This window comes from Callorhinus ursinus, unplaced genomic scaffold, assembly GCF_003265705.2.
Source record: "Callorhinus ursinus isolate GAN/ISIS: 27379988/994484 unplaced genomic scaffold, GSC_fseal_2.0 scaffold10, whole genome shotgun sequence".
Classification (NCBI taxonomy): Eukaryota; Metazoa; Chordata; class Mammalia; order Carnivora; family Otariidae; genus Callorhinus; species Callorhinus ursinus.
Genome location: NW_027397072.1, coordinates 32,045,126 through 32,064,575, shown reverse-complemented (window position 1 = coordinate 32,064,575; position 19,450 = coordinate 32,045,126). Strand labels below are relative to the sequence as shown.

Here is a 19,450-nt window from a genome sequence, read left to right as displayed (position 1 = left end):
CCCTTCCCCCCTCTAATTCCTCATCCACTGCAGCCCTAGGCAACCACCAGTTTGCTTTCTGTCTTCATAGATTTACTTCTTCCAGACATTTCATATTAATGAAATAATATAATATATAGTCTTTTGTGACTGGCTTCTTCACTTAGCATAATGCTTTTAAGGTGCATCTGTGTTAGAGCGTAATCAGTACTTTGTTCCTTTGCCAAATAATATCCTTTGTATGGACATACCACATTTTGTTTATCCGTTCAGCACTGGATGGATATTTGGGATTGTTTCCACCTTTGCTGGTAAACGTTCATGTACGAGTTTTTATGTAGACATATGTTTTCATATGTCTTGGGTATATACCTAGGAGTAAAATTATTGGATCAAATGGTAACTCTATATATTTAACTTTCTGAGGAACTTCCAGTTCTTCTTCCAGAGTAACTGCACATTACATTCTGCCAGCCTTTTATCAGGGTTGCAGTTTCTCCCCATCTTCACCAACACTTGTTATTATCTGACTTTTTTATTATAATCATCCTAGAGGGTGTGAATTTGTAGTTTCGACTTGTTTTTCTAATAACTAATGATAGTAAACATCTTTTCATTTGCTTATTTCCCATCTGTATATCTTCTTTCAAGAAATGTCTATTCAGATCCTTTGCCCATTTTTTAATTGGGTTATTCATCTTTAAATTGATTTGTAAGAGTTGTTTATATATTCTGGATACAGGTCCCTTATGAGAAATATGATCTGCAAATATTTTCTCCCATTCCCTGGGTTACCTTTTTCACTTTCTTGATATGTCCTTTGAAACACTAAAGTTTTTAATTTTGATGAAGTCCAGTTTATCCAGTTTTTTGTTCCTTGAGCTTCCATTGTCATAGTTAAGAATCCTAAAAACAAAAAAAAAGACCCCATTGCCAAAATGGCTGAAAGGGTGTGGAAGATACAGGCTTCCAGTTATAGAATGAATAACTCATGGGAATAAAAGGCACAGCATAAAGAATATAGTCAGCAATATTGTAATAGTGTTGTATGATGACAGATGTAGCTACCCTTGTGGTGAGCATAGCATAATGTATCAATTACTGACTTGTCAAATCGCTGTGTTGTATACCTGAAACTAATGTAACATTGTGTATCAACTACACTCAAAAAAAATCCATTGCCAGATCCAAAGTTAATGAAGCTTTACTCCAATGTTTTTTCTGAGTTTTATAGTTTTATTTGTATTTATTTTTTAGTGGGGTGGGCTAAGGGGCAGAGGGAGAGGGAGTAGCTTAAGCAGACTCCATGCTCAGGGCGGAGCCCAACGTGGGGCTTGATCTCACAACCCTGAGATCATGACCTGAGCCAAAATCAAGAGTCGGACACCCAACCAACCGAGCCACCCAGGCGCCCCATAAGAGTTTTATAGTTTTTGCTCTTGCATTAAGGTCTTTGGTCTATTTTGAGTTAATTTTTGTAAATGGCATGAGGTAAGAGTCCAACTTCATTCTTTTGCATATGACTATTCAGTTGTCCCAGTACTATTTGTTGAAAAGACTGTTCTTTCACCATTGAATGGTCTTGGCATTCTTGTCAAAAATCATGGGGCTCCTGGCTTGCTCAGTTCATGGAGCATGCAACTCTTGATCTCAGGGTTGTAAGTTCAAACCCCACATTGGATATAGAGATTATTTAAAAATAAAATCTTGAAGGAAAAAAAGAAAGAAACCTCAGGTAAAATGTGCCCTTGAAACCTGGTTTTCCTCATTTAGGTGTCTCCCTGGGATAAAAAAGAGGAAGCTAACCAGAAAAAGCTAGAATTTGCATTTGCAAACAGCGACTATCTGGCTCTTCTACGAGCATATAAGGTAAGTATATAACTTAATAGCTGAGGTGTATTACCAGAATTGGCACTAAAGAGTAAGTTCACTTTTATTTTCTCCAAAATTTAGGGATGGCAGCTAAGTACGAAAGAAGGAATGCGTGCAAGTTATAATTACTGCAGACAGAACTTCTTGTCTGGAAGAGTTCTTCAGGTGCGTTGTTTCTGTGGCAGTTTGTTTTCATTCATTTTTCTGTTGTAGCTACACACCAGAGGGTGTTGCAACTTTGTCTCCCTTGTCCTGCCTCATATTAAAAGTATCATTTCTGGAATATGCTTGGCTTTATCAGCTGTGTAAAACACACTCCTGTTTTACATCCTCTGACATGAAGCCTTCTGCACTGAACCTTTCAACTGACCCACTTTTCCTCTTTTCAGTGAATCTGTGTTTACTTATGTGGAGGATAGGAGAATACAGACACTGTGAAGATTACTGCTTACCGGAAGTCAGTTTTTTCAGGAATTCTACCAGGCATTCTTAACCTGGATCCATAAACCCCTGAAATTATATGCAAAATCAGATGCTTATACATGCGTGCCTTATTGTGGAGAGAGGGACTTTCATCATACCTTTCATCATATTCTCAGAGTGGTCTGTGACCATCGCCAAGCTCCTTACCTTCTCCACAAAAGCAGAGAATGAGTCCTGAACCAGGTTTTGTTCATTTTCCCTATGTCCATCAGAGGCTGAGATGTCAATAATGAGTGTACAAGAAAGAGAAGGTTTCGTATCTTCTGGGCCATAGTGGAGAGGGCTCTGTCTTCTGTTGGGACAGTGTTGTAGGCACCTTTCCACGGTGGTAGGAGAATCCAGAGTAATGGCGGTACACAGCTTTGTAAAGCATATGTTTTACTCAGAGATTTTCAGGCTGGGGAAAGGGAAGGACTTTGCTTTCCTATTAAAAGATGTCCTAGAATAGAACACAAAATTAATGTCCCTAGTGCTTACCACTACCTGACATTTATTTATTTATCTATCTCTCTATCCCAGAAGCTCCCTCAGAGCCGAGACCTTACCGTTTTGTTCGACACTGTATCCCCAGTGCCAGGAACGGTGCTTAGCACACAGTTGACGCTCAGTAAAGATTCATTGAAGAAATGCAGAATTGAATGAATTGGTTATTTAAAATGAGGGGTGCCTGGGTGGCTCAGTCATTAAGCGTCTGCCTTTGGCTCAGGTCATGATCCCAGGGTCCTGGGATCGAGCCCCTCATCAGGCTTCTTGCTCTATGGGAAGCCTGCTTCTCCCTCTCCCACTCCCCCTGCTTGTGTTCCCTCTCTTGGTGTCTCTCTGTCAAATAAATAAATAAAATCTTTAAAAAATAAATAAATAAAACGAAGTAAGAGACTTCAGAAGCATCCCCACTATTGGCCTTCATTCTCTGCCTTGAGGTGTACTGCAGTGAGGCATCACGAGAGGACACAGGCTCAAGCTTTGTTCTAAGGACACCAAAAGCAATAATTTTCGATCTTGGCTGCACATTAGATTCACCTGAGGAGGCTTAACAAAATAAATGAATAAAAATGCCCAGGTTCCACCCCAGGCCAGTTACATCTGGATCTCTGTGGATGGGGCCTGAGCATCTGTTTATTGTAGTTGGGTGCACCAAGGGATTCTAGTATGCAGCCAGGGTTGAGAACCACTGGTCTGAAGGGTATGTTATATGGAAGGTGCAGTCGTAGATATGTCCTCAAGTCATTAATATTTAAGTGTAAAATGATATTTCTTTCAGATTACATTTCTTATGAATGTTCAGGATGTATGTACATTTTGCCATGATCTGGAAGGTCTGTCAGAGTTTCCTCTTCTCACTAAAGATATTAAGATTTATTAAGATATCAGTTAAAACCTTGTCATGATAGAGAAGTCCTAGCTATATTTTGCCAGGTTATCCATGTGTACGTGAGACATTTCAAGAAAATACTTAAGCTGTCATCAAGAGACAGGGTAGTATTGCTTGGCTCTCAGTTCTTTTGACTGTTCTTACCTCCTTCTCTATCACCTGATACACAGCCTCTATTTGAACAGTGGCCAGAAGAGAAAGAGGTCTGTTCATTTCTTTCTCACACTTGTGCTCAGCTACACAAAGGGGTGTCTAAATCTAAACCACTTAATAATGTCCTTATTCCTAGGAAAAGATGTGAGCCAGAGAGATCACAAGGTAATAGAAAGTAAGTTCTGAGCTGGGTGTTCTGCATCCATTGAGAGTGAACACTAACCACTGTGGGCTCAGTGAGGAACTAAGGGGACCAGAGCAGAAATGTAAGTAGGGAAAACTAGACAATGTCACAGCACCTTGAGTGGGTGTCCAAAGTAAACTGTATTTTTTGCTGTCCTAAGAATTGCTGGTAAAGTCAGATCTACCCCAATTCTGATGAACGTGTTTTTAAAAACTGTGATTTAGAGTTAAATAAATGATCCTTAGGTTTTCTGAAATTGGTTGAATTTCTGTATAACTCTTTCATTCTGTCTGCTGTTTGTCAAAGTAAAAAGTGCCCTTCTGGAAATGACCAGACAAGATAATCTTCATACCTCTCTGTTGACCCATAGGAGCCTCACCACTATCCACTGACCCTGCACTTACCTTTAATTTGCTGCTGCCTAGCCTTAAAGAATTTTTTCCATTTCTTTCAGGAAATGGCCAGCCTCAAACGACAATTCACTGAACTGTTATCAGATATAGGCTTTGTAAAGGAGGGACTCAGAGCAAGGGAAATTGAGAAAAGGGCCCAAGGAGGAGATGGTATCTTGGGCGCCACAGGAGAAGAGGTAAAGAATGTATAGTTAGTTCTTTTATTTCTCTTTAATTAGCACATGGATAGTATATTAACTCACTTAGTTTTTACTTAAGCCTGCTGAGCAGTGGGCTTAGTGAAATTCTTGATTTTCTTTCCACAAATAAGTGTCAGGAAACACTCCTAAAAACAGAAGGGTTTTTCTATTAATTGTTGCTATTATTGTTTTGTTTTTTTTAATTTCACACCAGTTCTTTTTTTTTTTTTAAGATTTATTTATTTATTTGAGAGAGAGGGAGCACAAGCGGGAGGGGCAGAGGGAGAGGGAGAGAGCAACTCAGGGCTTGATCTCACCACCCTGAGATCACGACCTGAGCTGAAACCAAGAGTCGGATGCTTAAGCAACTGCTCCGCCCAGGCATCCCCAAACCGGTTCTTGATAAGCTTGTGAGACGTAAAATAGATGTTTCAATAATGTCTTCTTAAATCACACCAGCCTTTTTCCAACCAAGAATAGTTTTTTTATATGACCAAAGGAAGAACGCTTCTTCAAGATGAACCTGATGTTCCTCTGTTCTCAGTGCAGTTAGTACTTTCTGCAGATCATGAGCATCTCATGAGCAAGAAACTCTGTCCACTGATCCTTAGGAACACTGGCTTTGTAACTGCTTTGCAGAGACCCAGAGTTACTGTGGGCTTCTTGGAGTGGGTCCTATGTGAATATGGTCTGGTAGACTTATTTTTTACTTAGAAAGAAAGAATTTTTCTAGCAAAAAGATAGAAATTAGGTATTTTAATTTAGTTTTGTTTTGTTTTAGGATAGAAATCCAATGAAATATAATGGTAAATTCCAGGGTACAAACAGAAGTAGCCACATTACTTATAAGATCAATGCTGTCTTTCTCCCATAGGCAAACTCAAATGCTGAGAACCCCAAGCTGATATCAGCAATGCTGTGCGCTGCTCTTTATCCAAATGTAGTGCAGGTAACCAAACGTTTTCCTAGTTCCTCCCACTTCTTGTTTGGTCTGTAGCCAAGGGACATAAGTTAAGACATACACGTTAATCATCTTGAAGAGATACATACAAAGACACACAGAGCCTTTTAAACTTTGTATACATTTCCAGTCCTTCAGTTCCCCAAATCTGTTCAGATAACATTGTTCAAGAACACATTTATTGTATAAAATGAGGTGCCTTTTTAATCGTTCTGACATGACATTCTAGAAATTTAAATGGACATAGATGTCACCCTGCCAGCTAACATGTGCATAACCAGCCTTCTATATTAGATAGAAGCTTAATTCTACTACAGTTTCCGTTATGGCCTCTGCTCTGGACTACAGTTAGGTAAGAACAAAATCAAACAAGCCAGGGCTCTGCCACAGGACCACCTGTGGCCAGCCTTCTGGAAAACCCTTCTATATGTGCTGTTGAACTTTTACCTAAGTTTTAATTATCCAGTCCTTGTCAAACTTAGAAAGACTATGAATTTGTCAGAGTGCTAAATTGTTTCTCATTTAACATTTTGTTAAATGCTCGGTTGACATCTGCGGATGAATTTCTGGCACATTTTCTGCTCAGTACTTGCATGCTTTTCAAACCATTTGAAATTTATTTTAGAAAATCATTTGAAGCAACAGTATGGAGACAGGAAAAAAAACAAAACAAGGATTGGGAAGAACAAATAGGCAGAGCACAGACAATTTTTAGAGCAGCCAAAAAGACTGCATGATACCATTGTAATATGTGCATGTCATTATACATTTGCATAAACCCATAGAATATACACCACCAAGAGTGAACCCCTAAGGTAAACTATGGGCTTTGGGTGATTACAATGTGACACAAGTTTTTAAAAATTTTAATACTGGTGCTGTCAGAAGCCCCTCACAATGAACCCTCTCACTCTTAGTGGGAGTATAAATTGATACACCCATTCTAGATTTCATTTCTGAGGCCTTATTGATTAGGAAATAATTGCATGTATGCATAAAAATACAGGTAGGAGAATGTTCATTCTAGCTCTGTTTATAATTGCAAACAATCTAAGGTACCAATAATAGGGAATTTATTAGTAAAATTATTATAGATCCTAACTAGGTATAGCCATTTAGAATTATGTTCTAAGAAAATATTTAACAACATGGAAAGATGTTCTCAATGTATTAAGTTTAAAAAGTAGATTGTAGAAAATGATCCTATATTAGTTTCAATATGTGTATATTTTTATTTATATTATATGTTTATAGTTTTCTTTGTGTATATAAACAAATCTAGCACCGAAAACTAAAATATTCATCAAATATAGTGCTAGTTATCTCTTAATCCTGTGGTTACAGGATATCTTTATTTTCTTCTTTTTTCCTAATATGTTACTTTCTATAGTAACAGTGCATTATTTTTGCAAAACACATATATGGATAATTCATATGTATGTATATGTGCACATAAACTTTTTTTTTCAAATGAAACAGTATGTTTATTCATATAATTCTTTCCCTCTTTTGGAAAGAAATACATTTGGAAAAGTTGAATTAGGTTTGAAGCAGGGTCCTGCTCCACTGTTCTCGGCTGGACCTCTGCAGCTGAGACTCGACACAGACCTCCAGGAGCAACGTCCGTCCACCGCCATGTGGCTGGTGTGCGGTATAGTCTCCCAGAGCTGCTGCACTTCATCCACACTTCTTGGTGGTTCAAAAAAAGAAAAGGGGGAAAAGTATGCTTATACTGCTTCCAAAAGGAAATAGGGTAGAAACAGCAAAAGCATTCAGACAAGACTGGTTTTGTGCCAAGGGATGCTTCCTCTCATGAAAAAATATATAATATATATATATATATATATCCCCCCTACCCCAAAATACCTGCTGTTTAGGTGAAAAGCCCAGAAGGGAAATTTCAGAAGACCAGTACCGGAGCTGTCAGAATGCAACCCAAATCAGATGAGTTGAAGTTTGTCACCAAGAACGATGGATATGTGCACATTCACCCTTCCTCAGTGAACTATCAGGTTGGAATGGTGGGGTACACCTATATTCACATATGGCAGGTCTTGCAGGGGTCAGCACAGTCCCTTCAAGTCAGCCAAACCTCCTTCTATTGTTCTCTGTCCCCAGCAGCACCACTGACTTGGGGAAGGTTGAATAAGCATGAACAAACTAGAAATTGGACGTTTGGGGAAAGACTGTTTCCATTTTAAGAAAATTCTACTGGATACCAAAAAAATGCTCAAACCTGCTTTCAGATGTAAAATTGTTTCTGTGCAGTGGTGATTGAAGAAGTCAGGATGTAACTGCATCACTAAATGTGTGCCTTAAATGACCTGAACTCACCGATGGCACTGCCTCGGTGCTCCTTCCTCCTGCAGCTGCCAGGCTCTGCTCCCGCCGCTCCGCTCACCTCCCCACAGGTTACGCATCGCCTCCTTGTTGTCAAACCCAGAGAACATGCCCTGGTCCTCTTCAGACTTGACTCTTGTGTAGTATTTGACAGCATTAACCTCCCGTCCTCCTGAAACCATCTTTGATGCAGTTTTGCTCCTGAAATGCCACTTTCTTCTCGTTCTCTCTGATCATCCCCTGACATCTCTTTAACTGGTTCCTTTGCTCTGAAATAGTGGTTCTGTCCTTAGTCCTCATTTTCTCCCTACAGCGCACTTACCTCTCCCGAAGCACCAGAGCATGGCACTGTGGTTCTAACGGCCACCTACAAGCGGCCACAGAGCCCCAGATCTCTCTCTGGCCTGGGCTTCTTCAGAGCTCTCCTGCTGGAGATCATCAGCCAGACGCCTGCCACTCACCTCAGACTCTATCTCCCACTTCCCTCTTCTCTTCCCATCTTCCGTGTCTTGGTGAACGGCACCCTCCCAACCAGAACCCTGTGCTCACAGAGACTCTGCCGCTCTTCTCCTTACTCCGGTCCATTTGGACCCCAGGTCCCAGCAGTTGCCCCTAACGACACTCTCGGATGGGCCTCCTCCCCTTCTCCCTTCCTCAGTTCAAACCCTGAAAGTGCTGTCATGATCTGACTCTGGTCCTTCCTCTCCAGTCTTTTACGGTCCTGCTGCCAGAAGTAACTTAGCAAAACACACATTCGGTCACGTCATTCCCTGGCTTAGAACTCTTCCTGCATGGAGTCTCCTGCAAACACTCCCGGGAATCCTGCGCGCCTGGCCCCTCCTGTACCACGTCCCCCCCCCCCCCCTTTGGTCCTTCTGTGTGCCATGACGTCGGACACACTTCCTTAGAACCTGGAATGATGTTCTCATTCTCAGCAGGCTCCTAGCCTTCGGGCTTCCATGAAGAAGCTCTCCCTCAAAGTTGCTCTTTATTTCTGGTTCCACCATCGTGTGGCATGCATTTTATCCACTGTTGCGCTTATCACATTGTTTTATGGTTTGTGGTACATCTCCTGTGTGGAATTGTGAAATTCCTAAAGACAGGAATTGCATGGTATACACTTTTATATTCTCCATGTCTAGCGTGGCGCCTAGCTGAAAGCAGATGCTCAATAAAACTTCGAGAGGAGATGGAGCAAAAGAGGAGAGGAGGATGGAGGAAGAGAATTTGAAGTGTTAGGGCTGGTCAGCCCTCTGCAACTACTGAGTAACATGTCAGCAGAGCGTGAAAAGGATCTCCTTAAGCCCAGAAGAATCTGAGGCCCGGGAGGTCATCTGGTCTCTCAGCCGCACACATACTTTGGAACTAGAGGGCTGAGTTAGCTCCACTCCTCCTCTGCTGAGTTTACCATGACATTCATGCAATGAATCCACATTATTCATGCATCCATCCAGTGTCTACTCACAACTCCTCTGTGCCAGGCACGGTTGTGGGCCATGGAGGGCAGTGGATGAACTAGACAGACAAGGTCTCTGTCCTCAGGGAGCTTCTGTTCTGCTGAGGAAGACAGGCAAGTAAGTAAACAATAAGTAAACAGATCACCTCAGGTTAGTGACAAATGCTCTCAAGAAAAAGAAAACCGAGTAAGAGGTTGAGAGTGACAGGAGAGGGGCCATTTTGCCAAGAGTGGTCAGGGAAGAACCTTCGGAGGAGAAAACGACTGAGCAGATTCTAAATGCAGAGAAGGGCGAGCCATGGAGATATCTAAGGAGAGAACACTCCGGCAGAGGAAACGAGACGGGAGCACACTGGCGTGCTCCGGGGGTGCAGGCCAGTGGCCGGGACAGGTGGGGTGCGCTGTGAGGTGCCAGAGGAGCCGCTGCACTGGGCCAGGTTGTGTGGGGCCTCAGAGGCCACGGGAAGGGTCTCAGATTTTATTCTCCAAGTCCCTGCAGGCTTTTGCGCATGTGTTTTTAAAAGATCACAGTGGCTGCTGGGGGGGAAGAGACCGTGAAGGGGTAAAACAGAAGACAGGCGAGCGCTTAGGAAGCCATGACCGTGGTCCATGCGAGTCGGTGGTGCTCTGAGCTGAGGTGGTAACTGTCACGGCGGGGAGACTATGTCAGTTCGTTATGTATTTAGAAAAGAGAACCGACAGGCCCTAGTGATAATTTCGATGGAGTGAGGGGAAAGAGCAGTCGAGGACGGCTTCTAAATTGGGGACGTGTGCGGCGAGGTGAATGGGAACATCATGTACTGAGCGGGAAGGGAATACCGTAAAGGGGAAAATCAAGAATTCCTTTTGAATGAAAGTCCGAGATGCTTATTAGAGATCCAAAGTGAGATGTCAAGAAGGCGATTGCACGTGGAAGCCTGGACTCGGGGGACAGGTACCGGCTGGAGAGAATTTGGGGAGTCGTTCATGGACAGATGGTACTTCAATCCGTGGAATGGGGGGAGCTCCCCTCCGGCTGCCAGTGTCGTCATCTGAGGTTTTCTGTTCTAGGTCAGACACTTTGACAGCCCCTACCTGGTGTACCACGAAAAGATCAAAACTAGTCGGGTGTTCATCCGAGACTGCAGTATGGTGTCCGTGTACCCACTGGTCTTGTTCGGGGGAGGCCAAGTGAGTGTGCAGCTTCAGAGAGGGGAGTTTGTTGTGTCCTTGGATGATGGTTGGATCCGTTTTGCAGCTGCTTCCCATCAGGTAAGGGCTAGCGGGCCTGTCTATGAGGCGCAGGCCCTGAGGGGCTTTGATGCTGTGAAGTCGAGGGCATTCCTTCAGGCACCACAGACAACAGAGCTGAGGAAGAGTGAACTATGGGGCGGGGTGGGGGTGGGGGGGACACGGAGCACGATCCAGGCTGGAGGGAGGCCAGGGCTGGGGGCTCAGTGAGAGACTGGGCAGTCCACGGGGAGGGGAGCCCAGGATGGGCTGGTGTGAAGGGCTCGGGACAGAAGCCGTGAGTGAGATGTTGGACCTTCCTAATTGTTGTACAAATAACACATGTTCACCAAAGAAAAATCAGAAAATATAGACGAGCAAAAATAAAAATCACCCTGATTCTACCACTACCATTAAGGAAAAAAAAAGGAAATGGGTCTGAATTCCTTTATTCTCAGGTCTCACATATTCACTATTGGAATCTGCAGAAACATTTATTTATTTTTTTTTTAAGATTTTATTTATTTATTTGAGAGAGAGAGAGAGAATGAGAGATACAGAGCACGAGAAGGAAGAGGGTCAGGGGGAGAAGCAGACTCCCTGCTGAGCGGGGAGCCCGATGCGGGACTCGATCCCAGGACTCCAGGATCACGACCTGAGCCGAAGGCAGTCGCTTAACCAACTGAGCCACCCAGGCGCCCGTCTGCAGAAACATTTAAAGGGAATATATGTTTAGGAAAGAAAAATTCATTTTAACATTTGCATCTGGCAGAAAGGTAGCAAGAAGCAGAAACACCAACTCAGGGGCGCCTGGGTGGCTCAGTTGGTTAAGCAACTGCCTTCGGCTCAGGTCATGATCCTGGAGTCCCGGGATCAAGTCCCACTTCGGGCTTCCTGCTCAACAGGGAGTCTGCTTCTCCCTCTGACCCTCCCCCCTCTCATGTGCTCTCTCTTTCTCTCTTTCTCTCTCTCATTTTCTCTCTTTCAAATAAATAAATCAATCTTAAAAAAAAAGATACCAATTCAAACATTAAAGAGAATTTATCGGCACATTTAACTATAAAGTCTAAAGCAGCATAGTCCAATAAAAATATGTGAGGCATATATGTAATTTCAATTTTTCTAGTAGCCACATGTAAAAAATAGGTGAAATTAATTTTATTTAACCTAATATAGGTAAAAAGTTTTAATTTCAACATGTAAGCAGTATAAGAATTTATTGAGATTTTTTTTATATTAAATCTTTAAAATCTGGGGTGTATTTTACACTCACAGCACATCTGTTTGAACTGGCCATTAGATTAGCCACGTGTGACGGGTGGCTGCCGTATTGCACGGAACAGGTCAGGAACGCCAGGCAGGGTTGGTTTAATTCAGCAGCTCAAGGACAACAAAAGCCTGATGGCTGCCGTAGCCCCAGGCCTCACATCTGTGTGGCAGCATACTGTCCAGGAGGGGAGACAAGAAACTTCCTCTCCTAAATCAATTTCTCTGGCCAAAGGAATGTCATAAACTCTAAGGCCCAGATGATCTGAGCCATCACTCTGGCAAAGCTCATGGCATGAGCCTAGTTTGAGTTAGGTCAGGGTGCAAACTGCATGGTTGCCAAATGATGGGGGAGCAGCAAACCATGTTGGGAGGACATCTCCAGTGCCCACCACACATCAGAATAAGAAAATGCCATAAAAAATGTGGAGCTGTTTCTTCCCATGAAAGCATCAAATGTATCCCAAAGCTACAGATTTTTTTGGTTTAATATCCAGCATTTTTAATTCTCCGTTTTCCTGCTTCTCCTCTTGGAGCAAATTGTAAACGTTGACCAGGCTTTAATATGCAGAACACTACGTAGAAGCCATTTTCCCAGATTTAATCTTTTCTTTAAATGAGATGTGATAGAGGGGCCTTTTTATAATAGACCCCATTGGGGCGCCTGGGTGGCTCAGTCGTTAAGCGTCTGCCTTCCACTCAGGTCATGATCCCAGGGTCCTGGGATCGAGCCCCACATCGGGCTCCCTGCTCGGTGGGAAGCCTGCTTCTCCTTCCACTGCCCCTGCTTGTGTTCCCTCTCTTGCTATGTCTCTCTCTGTCAAATAAATAAATAAAATCTTTAAATATATATATATATATATATATATATAATAGACCCCATTTATTATATTGCAGAGCTGACATTGAATAAATATTCTTATAGCTGCATCAAGAAATTTTAGAAGCCCTTTTAGAATAAAAATGTATTTAGTTTCTCCTCCACTCCACCCCCCCCCCCCCCCCCCCCCGCTGCATGGAGTTAAAATTACTACCAGAAATCTAGAATAATGATAATCATCAGTGGGACATTTCCTTTAATAACCTTTCCTCCCCTGTTGACCCAATCACTGCTCACATTGCAACTTTCATTTTAGGTGGCTGAACTAGTAAAGGAACTCCGCTGCGAACTTGACCAGCTTCTCCAGGATAAGATAAAAAACCCAAGCATAGATCTGTGTACATGTCCTCGAGGATCCCGGATCATCAGCATGATTGTGAAACTTGTCACCACACAGTAAAGACCAGTCTTAGGAGAGTGCTTGCTACTCCCCTGCTTCTTGCTCACCTGGGAAATAAGAGCAGCACCTCTACCTCCAACCAGGCTCTGTGCTTGGGCTGCCCTGCTGAAGGAGCCCAGGGCAGGCACTGTGCAGTCAGCTGAGGCCCCACACACCCTTAGGGAAGGTTCCCAGACCTTCTGTATTTCGGACAGAACAGGGACACTCCCAGCACAATTTGGAGCGTCCGTGCGAGGCAGTCTAAAAACCAGCTTGCCTGTCTTTTTCTCTGTGACTATCCCGGAGTGAATGAAATTCACCTCATCATACAAAAGTGAATGTTTAATACGATTCTGTTTTAATCTATGTATTTTTTTTTCTCCTGCTTTTTTACTGGGGTGATATAGGAGCATGAGAAATACTGAATGTTTTTTTCTATCATAAAGGCTCATCTGAAAGAACTTAGAACAGAGAAGGACAAAAAAAAATCATGTGAGCAAGAAAAATTAAAATTTCATTTTAGGCTATTGGCTACAAAGTAAACTTAATCTGTGAGGGATTTTTATTTTTACTCATTAAAGTTCAGCCTAAAAAAAAAAAAAAACTTGAAGAGCTCTTGTTTGTTATTAAAATGCAAGCTGGTTTTATCCTTACCATTCTTATTCTCAAAAGCAGAACAGTCTAGGTGTCTTTGTTTAGTTTTCGGTTTTCCATTTAGGAGTCTCTGCTCTCTCTTAGGAACACACCCAGATCTCATGGCCACATTTCACGTTACCCAGCAGGGAATTTTGATGGTCTTCTCAGAGTGGACTTGGCACAGTTGAGGTAGAAAAGGTTGCTGTGCTAGTGTCAGATTTACAGCCATAAAAATATCTTATAGGAGGCCACTTGTTTTCACCTGCCACTTAGGTGAATGGGGAGCTAGCATTTTGAAAAACTGTCAGTACATTTACATTTTCTCTGGACATTTATCCATGTGGCCAGGAAACATCCCAAAGAGCTGAGTAGAAAAAAATATTCTTATGTTTGGCGCTCAGGTAGAGTCACTGCAGATTTCATACTATAGATGGAATTCAAACTAATCAGCAGAACCACCTCAGTGAAGGGAGTTCACTTTTCACAGTATTATTTCAGTTAAATTTTCAGGAAACCTCCTAGACTGTCCAAAATGGTCATTATCAAGTGTGTTTAAGCTTTGGCACACTTGAAGAGCTTAGACTCTAAATAGTATTTTTAAAAGGCATTAATTCATGTCATCACCTTAAATAAAAAACATGCATATGCATAGCACCCACAGTATTCAAGTTCTGACTTGCTACCAAAACAAGGCTCACATTACAAAACTGCTCAGGAGAAATGAAGAAGACCACACTCACCCGCTAAGACATTTCTTTGAACCAGTTTTGACTCTCGGTGCTATAGTGGAGTTGATGCTGGCCGCCCTAGCTGGAGCCATCTGCCCAACTGGACCCGCAGCCTTCCACACAGGTTTGCAGCAGAGATACAGGGAGGAGCTCAACAAGAGAACTTTCCATCCAGAGTGGTGAGAAATCGCTCCTCTTGGGGAAGTTATTCTTGGGCTGGTCACTTGCAACCACATACAAATGCACAACTCATTCCACAGATGTGCCACGATGTGGAAAAGATCGGGAAGCCTTCACTGAAGACACTGAATAAGAAAATCCTCCCCACCAAAACTGAACTTAAGCCCCCTCATTAAAATTACCAAGTAAGTGAAACAGGATTACTTCTTTGCAATTGAAGATCAGCATGCTGTAGAGCATTTTAAGGTGAAACCAGATTTCTAAGCCCCAGCAAGATGGTCAGCATTTAATGTTAATTTTACGGAGAATTCTGTAAATGTTTCTGAAGTATTTGTTTTGCTGGAATCTAGCTGGGAAACAATATTGGTAAAGTACTTGCTACAAAATTAGTCTGCGTTAGGGTTTTGTAGTCTGTATCTTTGGGGAGTTCTCAGGAAATGAGAATAGGTAAACATTCTTTCTTGCAGAGGTGGTCATAGGTTGGCAGAGCATTAGCTTTGTCTTCTTCCTCCTTGAGTTCCGTATCTGAATGTTATAATTCAGACTCCCTGACAAGTATTGAACTTTGGTCTTTATCCTCCCATTCTGTTATTCGAGCAGTTTAACTAATACACCAAAGCACACAACCTGTGGCTCTGTAGGCATATGGTAAATGTTCTTTTTCCTTTCTAGGCAGTGGTTTGAATATGTCCCTAAGAGGTTATCCTAAAATAAGACCTTGTGAAAGTACTTCGTAAAATTAAAATGTAGAAATGTAAGCAAATTGGGACCGAGGGTGTGGTTTTCAGATGCAGCCCAGGCTGGCTTTTTGAGAACTGCACTGTTGTGTTTCTCAATGGCTGGGCTGAGCTGGGGAGCTCAGGCGTCACTCGGAGGGTGCCTTGTGGGTGTCACCTAGTTGCCACAGAAATGAGGATCCCTGGGGGCAGCAGAATTATGCTCACACTGCCATTTTGCTTAAACAAGCCTAGGCAGATGCTGGCTTCTTTCCTCCTAAGTCATGCTAGAATTAAGCGGAATCCCTAGGGCTTATTTTCTCCCAAATGCAGGGGAGGAAGTTGGCTTAAAATATTTAGCCAGTTAATAAAACACAGGGTGAGCTACTGTTTTCAGAAGTTAGATCTTGATCATGAAACTGTGTTAGTCAATACTTGAGTACACACAGTATGGTGCCTCAGGTGGAAACAATATAGAAACAGCTAATCCAATGTATTGTCACAGCAATAGTTTCAGACTGTTCCAGAGTGACCGGCTTCCGTGTCTTTTTAAGTCTCACACATGTAAAGCTGTGTAATGACTGTGTAAACCATTAACCACGATGAGTCATTACCAGGAGAGACTTTTTTCTTGCCATTTCTAAGTTATCCGTCCCCCCAAAACACATGTATCAAAGAGATTGGTCTTAAATAAGATTTATAGCCAATCACTAATCCTTACGGTGCTTTAAAATCTTAGATGTCTTAATAATTTGCTTTGTCAAAGAGCAGAGAAAGAGTTGTGTTGGAAATCACTCGCCTGATGCATGAGCCATGAGGAATGGGTGACATCGATATTTCATAAAGATACAGGACAGCAGCCCAAACGTGAACTCATTCCCACAGACGTTTCAGCCTCTGCCCCGTCTTTGCCGAACGGGGGCCATCCCCGAGTCTACTTCTGAGTCAGTTCCAACCCAGCTAACTGAGTAAATAAGCCAGGACACAGTGCCCCAGTGAGAGCTAGGAGGATGGCTTAGAATCCATTTACTGCATTTCTCCACCTGTATTTCAACTTTTTAGGAAAGAAAACAAATCGCAACAAAAGACGATTTGTATGAGGGGTTCTTTTGAAAAGGCAACATCCCAGGGGCGCCTGGGTGGCTCAGGTCCAACTCTTGATTTCGGCTCAGGTCACAATCTCGGCGTGGTGATATCGAGCCCCATGTCGGGCTCCACGTTTAGCGGGGAGTCGGCTTAAGATTCTCTCCCTCTGCCCATCCCCCTGCTCATGGGCTCTTTCTCGCTCACTCGCTCTCACTCTCTCAATAAATAAATAAATTCTTTTTTTTTTTTAAAGGTAACTTCCCATAAATACCAACAATGAAAATCAGCGTTTAGGATGATAACCCTGACATTACAAATATACTATTCCAAAATATGGTATAATAATGTATTTAATAAACATTTTCAACAGAAGCATTTCAAACAGTGAGGGTTTTTGTTATTATTATTTCTTACGTAGAAAAATGCAGTTACTGCTACCTCTTCCAACCTAGGTTTTACTGAGAATGGCCTGAAGGAGTTAATTTTCCTTCCAAGTCAAATGAGCTTATATTTATAAAGGGGAGATTATCCATGGCCAGTTTTCTTCTACAATGATTCAAGACAGGATAACATAGACAAAAAGACTCATTTACTTCCTGAGAGTCCCCTCTTAATAAGTTTTGCCTTATTCCATCCTTAAGTTTCAAATGTATTAAAACAAAAGAATGTTAACCGTTCAAGTAAGACTTTATTTGTCCATAGAGGTTGATTAACTACAATACAGGATCTTACCATGTACAAAGACTATAAAGAAGTTTCCTCACAGGACAAAATGTATATTTTGCTTGTTTTAAATCAGTGGTTCTCAAATGGAGGCAATTTTGCCCACCAGGGGACATTTAGCAATATCTGGAGACGTCCCAACTGAGTGGGGATTGGGGTGTGCTCCTGGCATCTAGTGGTTAGAAGCCAGAGATGCTGCTAAATATCCTACAATGCATAGGATCCTCCTCGAACAAAAATTTATCCAGTTCGAAATGTCAGTAGTGCCAAAGTGGAGAAAACCTATTCAAACAAAATGAGATAGGGGCGCCTGGGTGGCTCAGATGGTTAAGTGTCTGCCTTCAGCTCAGGTCATGATCCAAGGGTCCTGGGATTGAGTCCTGCATCGGGCTCCCTGCTAGGCGGGGAGCCTGCTTCCCTCTCTGCCTCTGCCTCTCTCTTTCTCTGACTCTCATGAATAAATAAATAAAACATTAAAAAAAAAAACAAAATGAGATAGGTGACTACTTAAAAAGTCTAGCTATTAGTTACTAATCAGATATAAATTATGCCCACAGTGGTCTCTGAAACTTGTGCCTAAATCAACTCTGATAAACATGTATTATGTGAATAAGAGCGTTTGAGTCCAATGGAGAGTACTTAAGAATCTGAGGAAATTATATGTACAAATGGGAAAAGCCATGTACAGATGGGTAGGGATATATTTACTTTAAAAACATGTTCTAGCATTAAATTTCATTTTTGTAAATACCACTTATTTTGAAAATGTGAAAATAAGTTAAAACATGTGTTTTGAAAATAACAATTTGTATGTGAAACTAATACTGTTAACATTTTCCACGGCAGAACTCAAGGTCTCACACTTAGGCCCACATTAAGATGTCTGAAATACACACACACTTACTTTATCTTTCTGTTATTTGAACAGAGTCCAACCTAGTAGACTTTGGCCAATATGGTATAATACAAATAGGGTTTTAAGAAGGGGGAAGGGAGTATATAGCTCTATAGGTAGGTAACTGTAAAATGTTGAAATCTAACATGAAACCTAATTGGGAACGATAATTTCTAGGCCCAGTAACCCTTCTCCTATTGTTTGAACTGGAAAAAAAAATCAGTTTGTTTTAGGACTTGATTATTAGCAAGATTACCAGACTGAAAGTCAAAGATGTGTTATGCTCTTTAAAAGACAGATGTCTTTACAAATCAGGGGCCATGTTATACCATGGGCACCAAGGGACAATCCCATATGAGGAGGAAACAAATCCATCTATTATAGACGAGCACGAAATAATCCGTAATTATAGACGTTTCTGTTAATGCCGCCCTTCTGTCTCTGAAATTCACCTGTGCACGTTCCCATTTAAGCTCCAGCTGTCCCCATTATTTCTGGCCCATAAATCTTTATACCATCCTTTTCCACAATAAGCATGGCTAAGATGGATTAATTGAAGCATGCAATCTGATTAATTAACAGGGAGGCTGATTGTCCAGTTTATAACTAATGTGTACTACACGGCTAGTTTGAGACCTATATTGGGATTGCAGAAATTCCTCCCACATTTATGCTCATAATTTCAATATAACCAACATTTTAAGCAGGTGCTATGTATCAGCCACGCTAGGAACTCAGAATACAAAAATAAATTGGGACACAGGAGAAACAGGACGATAAAGAAATAAAGTTTACTTGAATAAATTCAGTCAGGAGCATAATTTACCCCCTGCAAGAGGCTTTGAAGGTTCTAAAGAAACTAGATGCCTGTATGTTGAAATTAAAATGAAGGATACTAATGGCTTTGACCAAGTCTTTTAATTCTGCTTTTTAAGGATCTCATCTCATTCAGCAATTAGGTGTGCCCTTTTTTAAGATTTTATTTATTTACTTGAGAGAGAGAGAGCAAGTGAGAAAGAGGGAGCATGAGCTGTGGGGAGGGGCAGAGGGAGTGGGAGAGAGATAAGCAGACTCCCTGCTGAGCAGGGAGCCCAACGTGGGGCTCAGTCCCAGGGTCCTGGGATCATGACCTGAGCTGAAGGCAGATGCTTAACCGACTGAGCCACCCAGGCACCCCTAGGTGTGTTTCTTTAAACATTGTTAAGGGGAAGCAGGTGGAGGAAGAAGGGGGAGAAAAAAAATAAACATTGTGAGCAAACGTCTGCATATCACCAGAGAAGTAGCTGTAGGGAATACATTTATGGTCTACTCTCTCTTGAAAATGTATTTGGAGGGCGCCTGGGTGGCTCAGTCGGTTAAG

General features: G+C 42.0%; 1 protein-coding gene across 8 annotated transcripts in view; it reads left to right on the top strand.

Annotated features, from left to right (window-relative positions):
- DHX57 (DExH-box helicase 57) overlaps nt 1–17,948 on the top strand; it is a 58,579-nt gene extending 40,631 nt beyond the window's left edge. For 6 of the 8 annotated variants that reach the window (XM_025868104.2, XM_025868103.2, XM_073897314.1 and 3 more), the window contains 7 exons: nt 1,753–1,848; nt 1,933–2,016; nt 4,498–4,632; nt 5,510–5,584; nt 7,474–7,608; nt 10,443–10,643; nt 13,004–17,948. In XM_025868104.2, the coding sequence (XP_025723889.1) occupies nt 1,753–1,848; nt 1,933–2,016; nt 4,498–4,632; nt 5,510–5,584; nt 7,474–7,608; nt 10,443–10,643; nt 13,004–13,147 (870 nt within the window). In that variant the 3' untranslated portion in view covers nt 13,148–17,948. The remainder of the gene's footprint in view (nt 1–1,752; nt 1,849–1,932; nt 2,017–4,497; nt 4,633–5,509; nt 5,585–7,473; nt 7,609–10,442; nt 10,644–13,003) is intronic. The other 2 variants (XR_012379697.1, XM_073897315.1) reach the window with 2 other exon arrangements.
- Nucleotides 17,949–19,450: the final 1,502 nt, after the last annotated feature.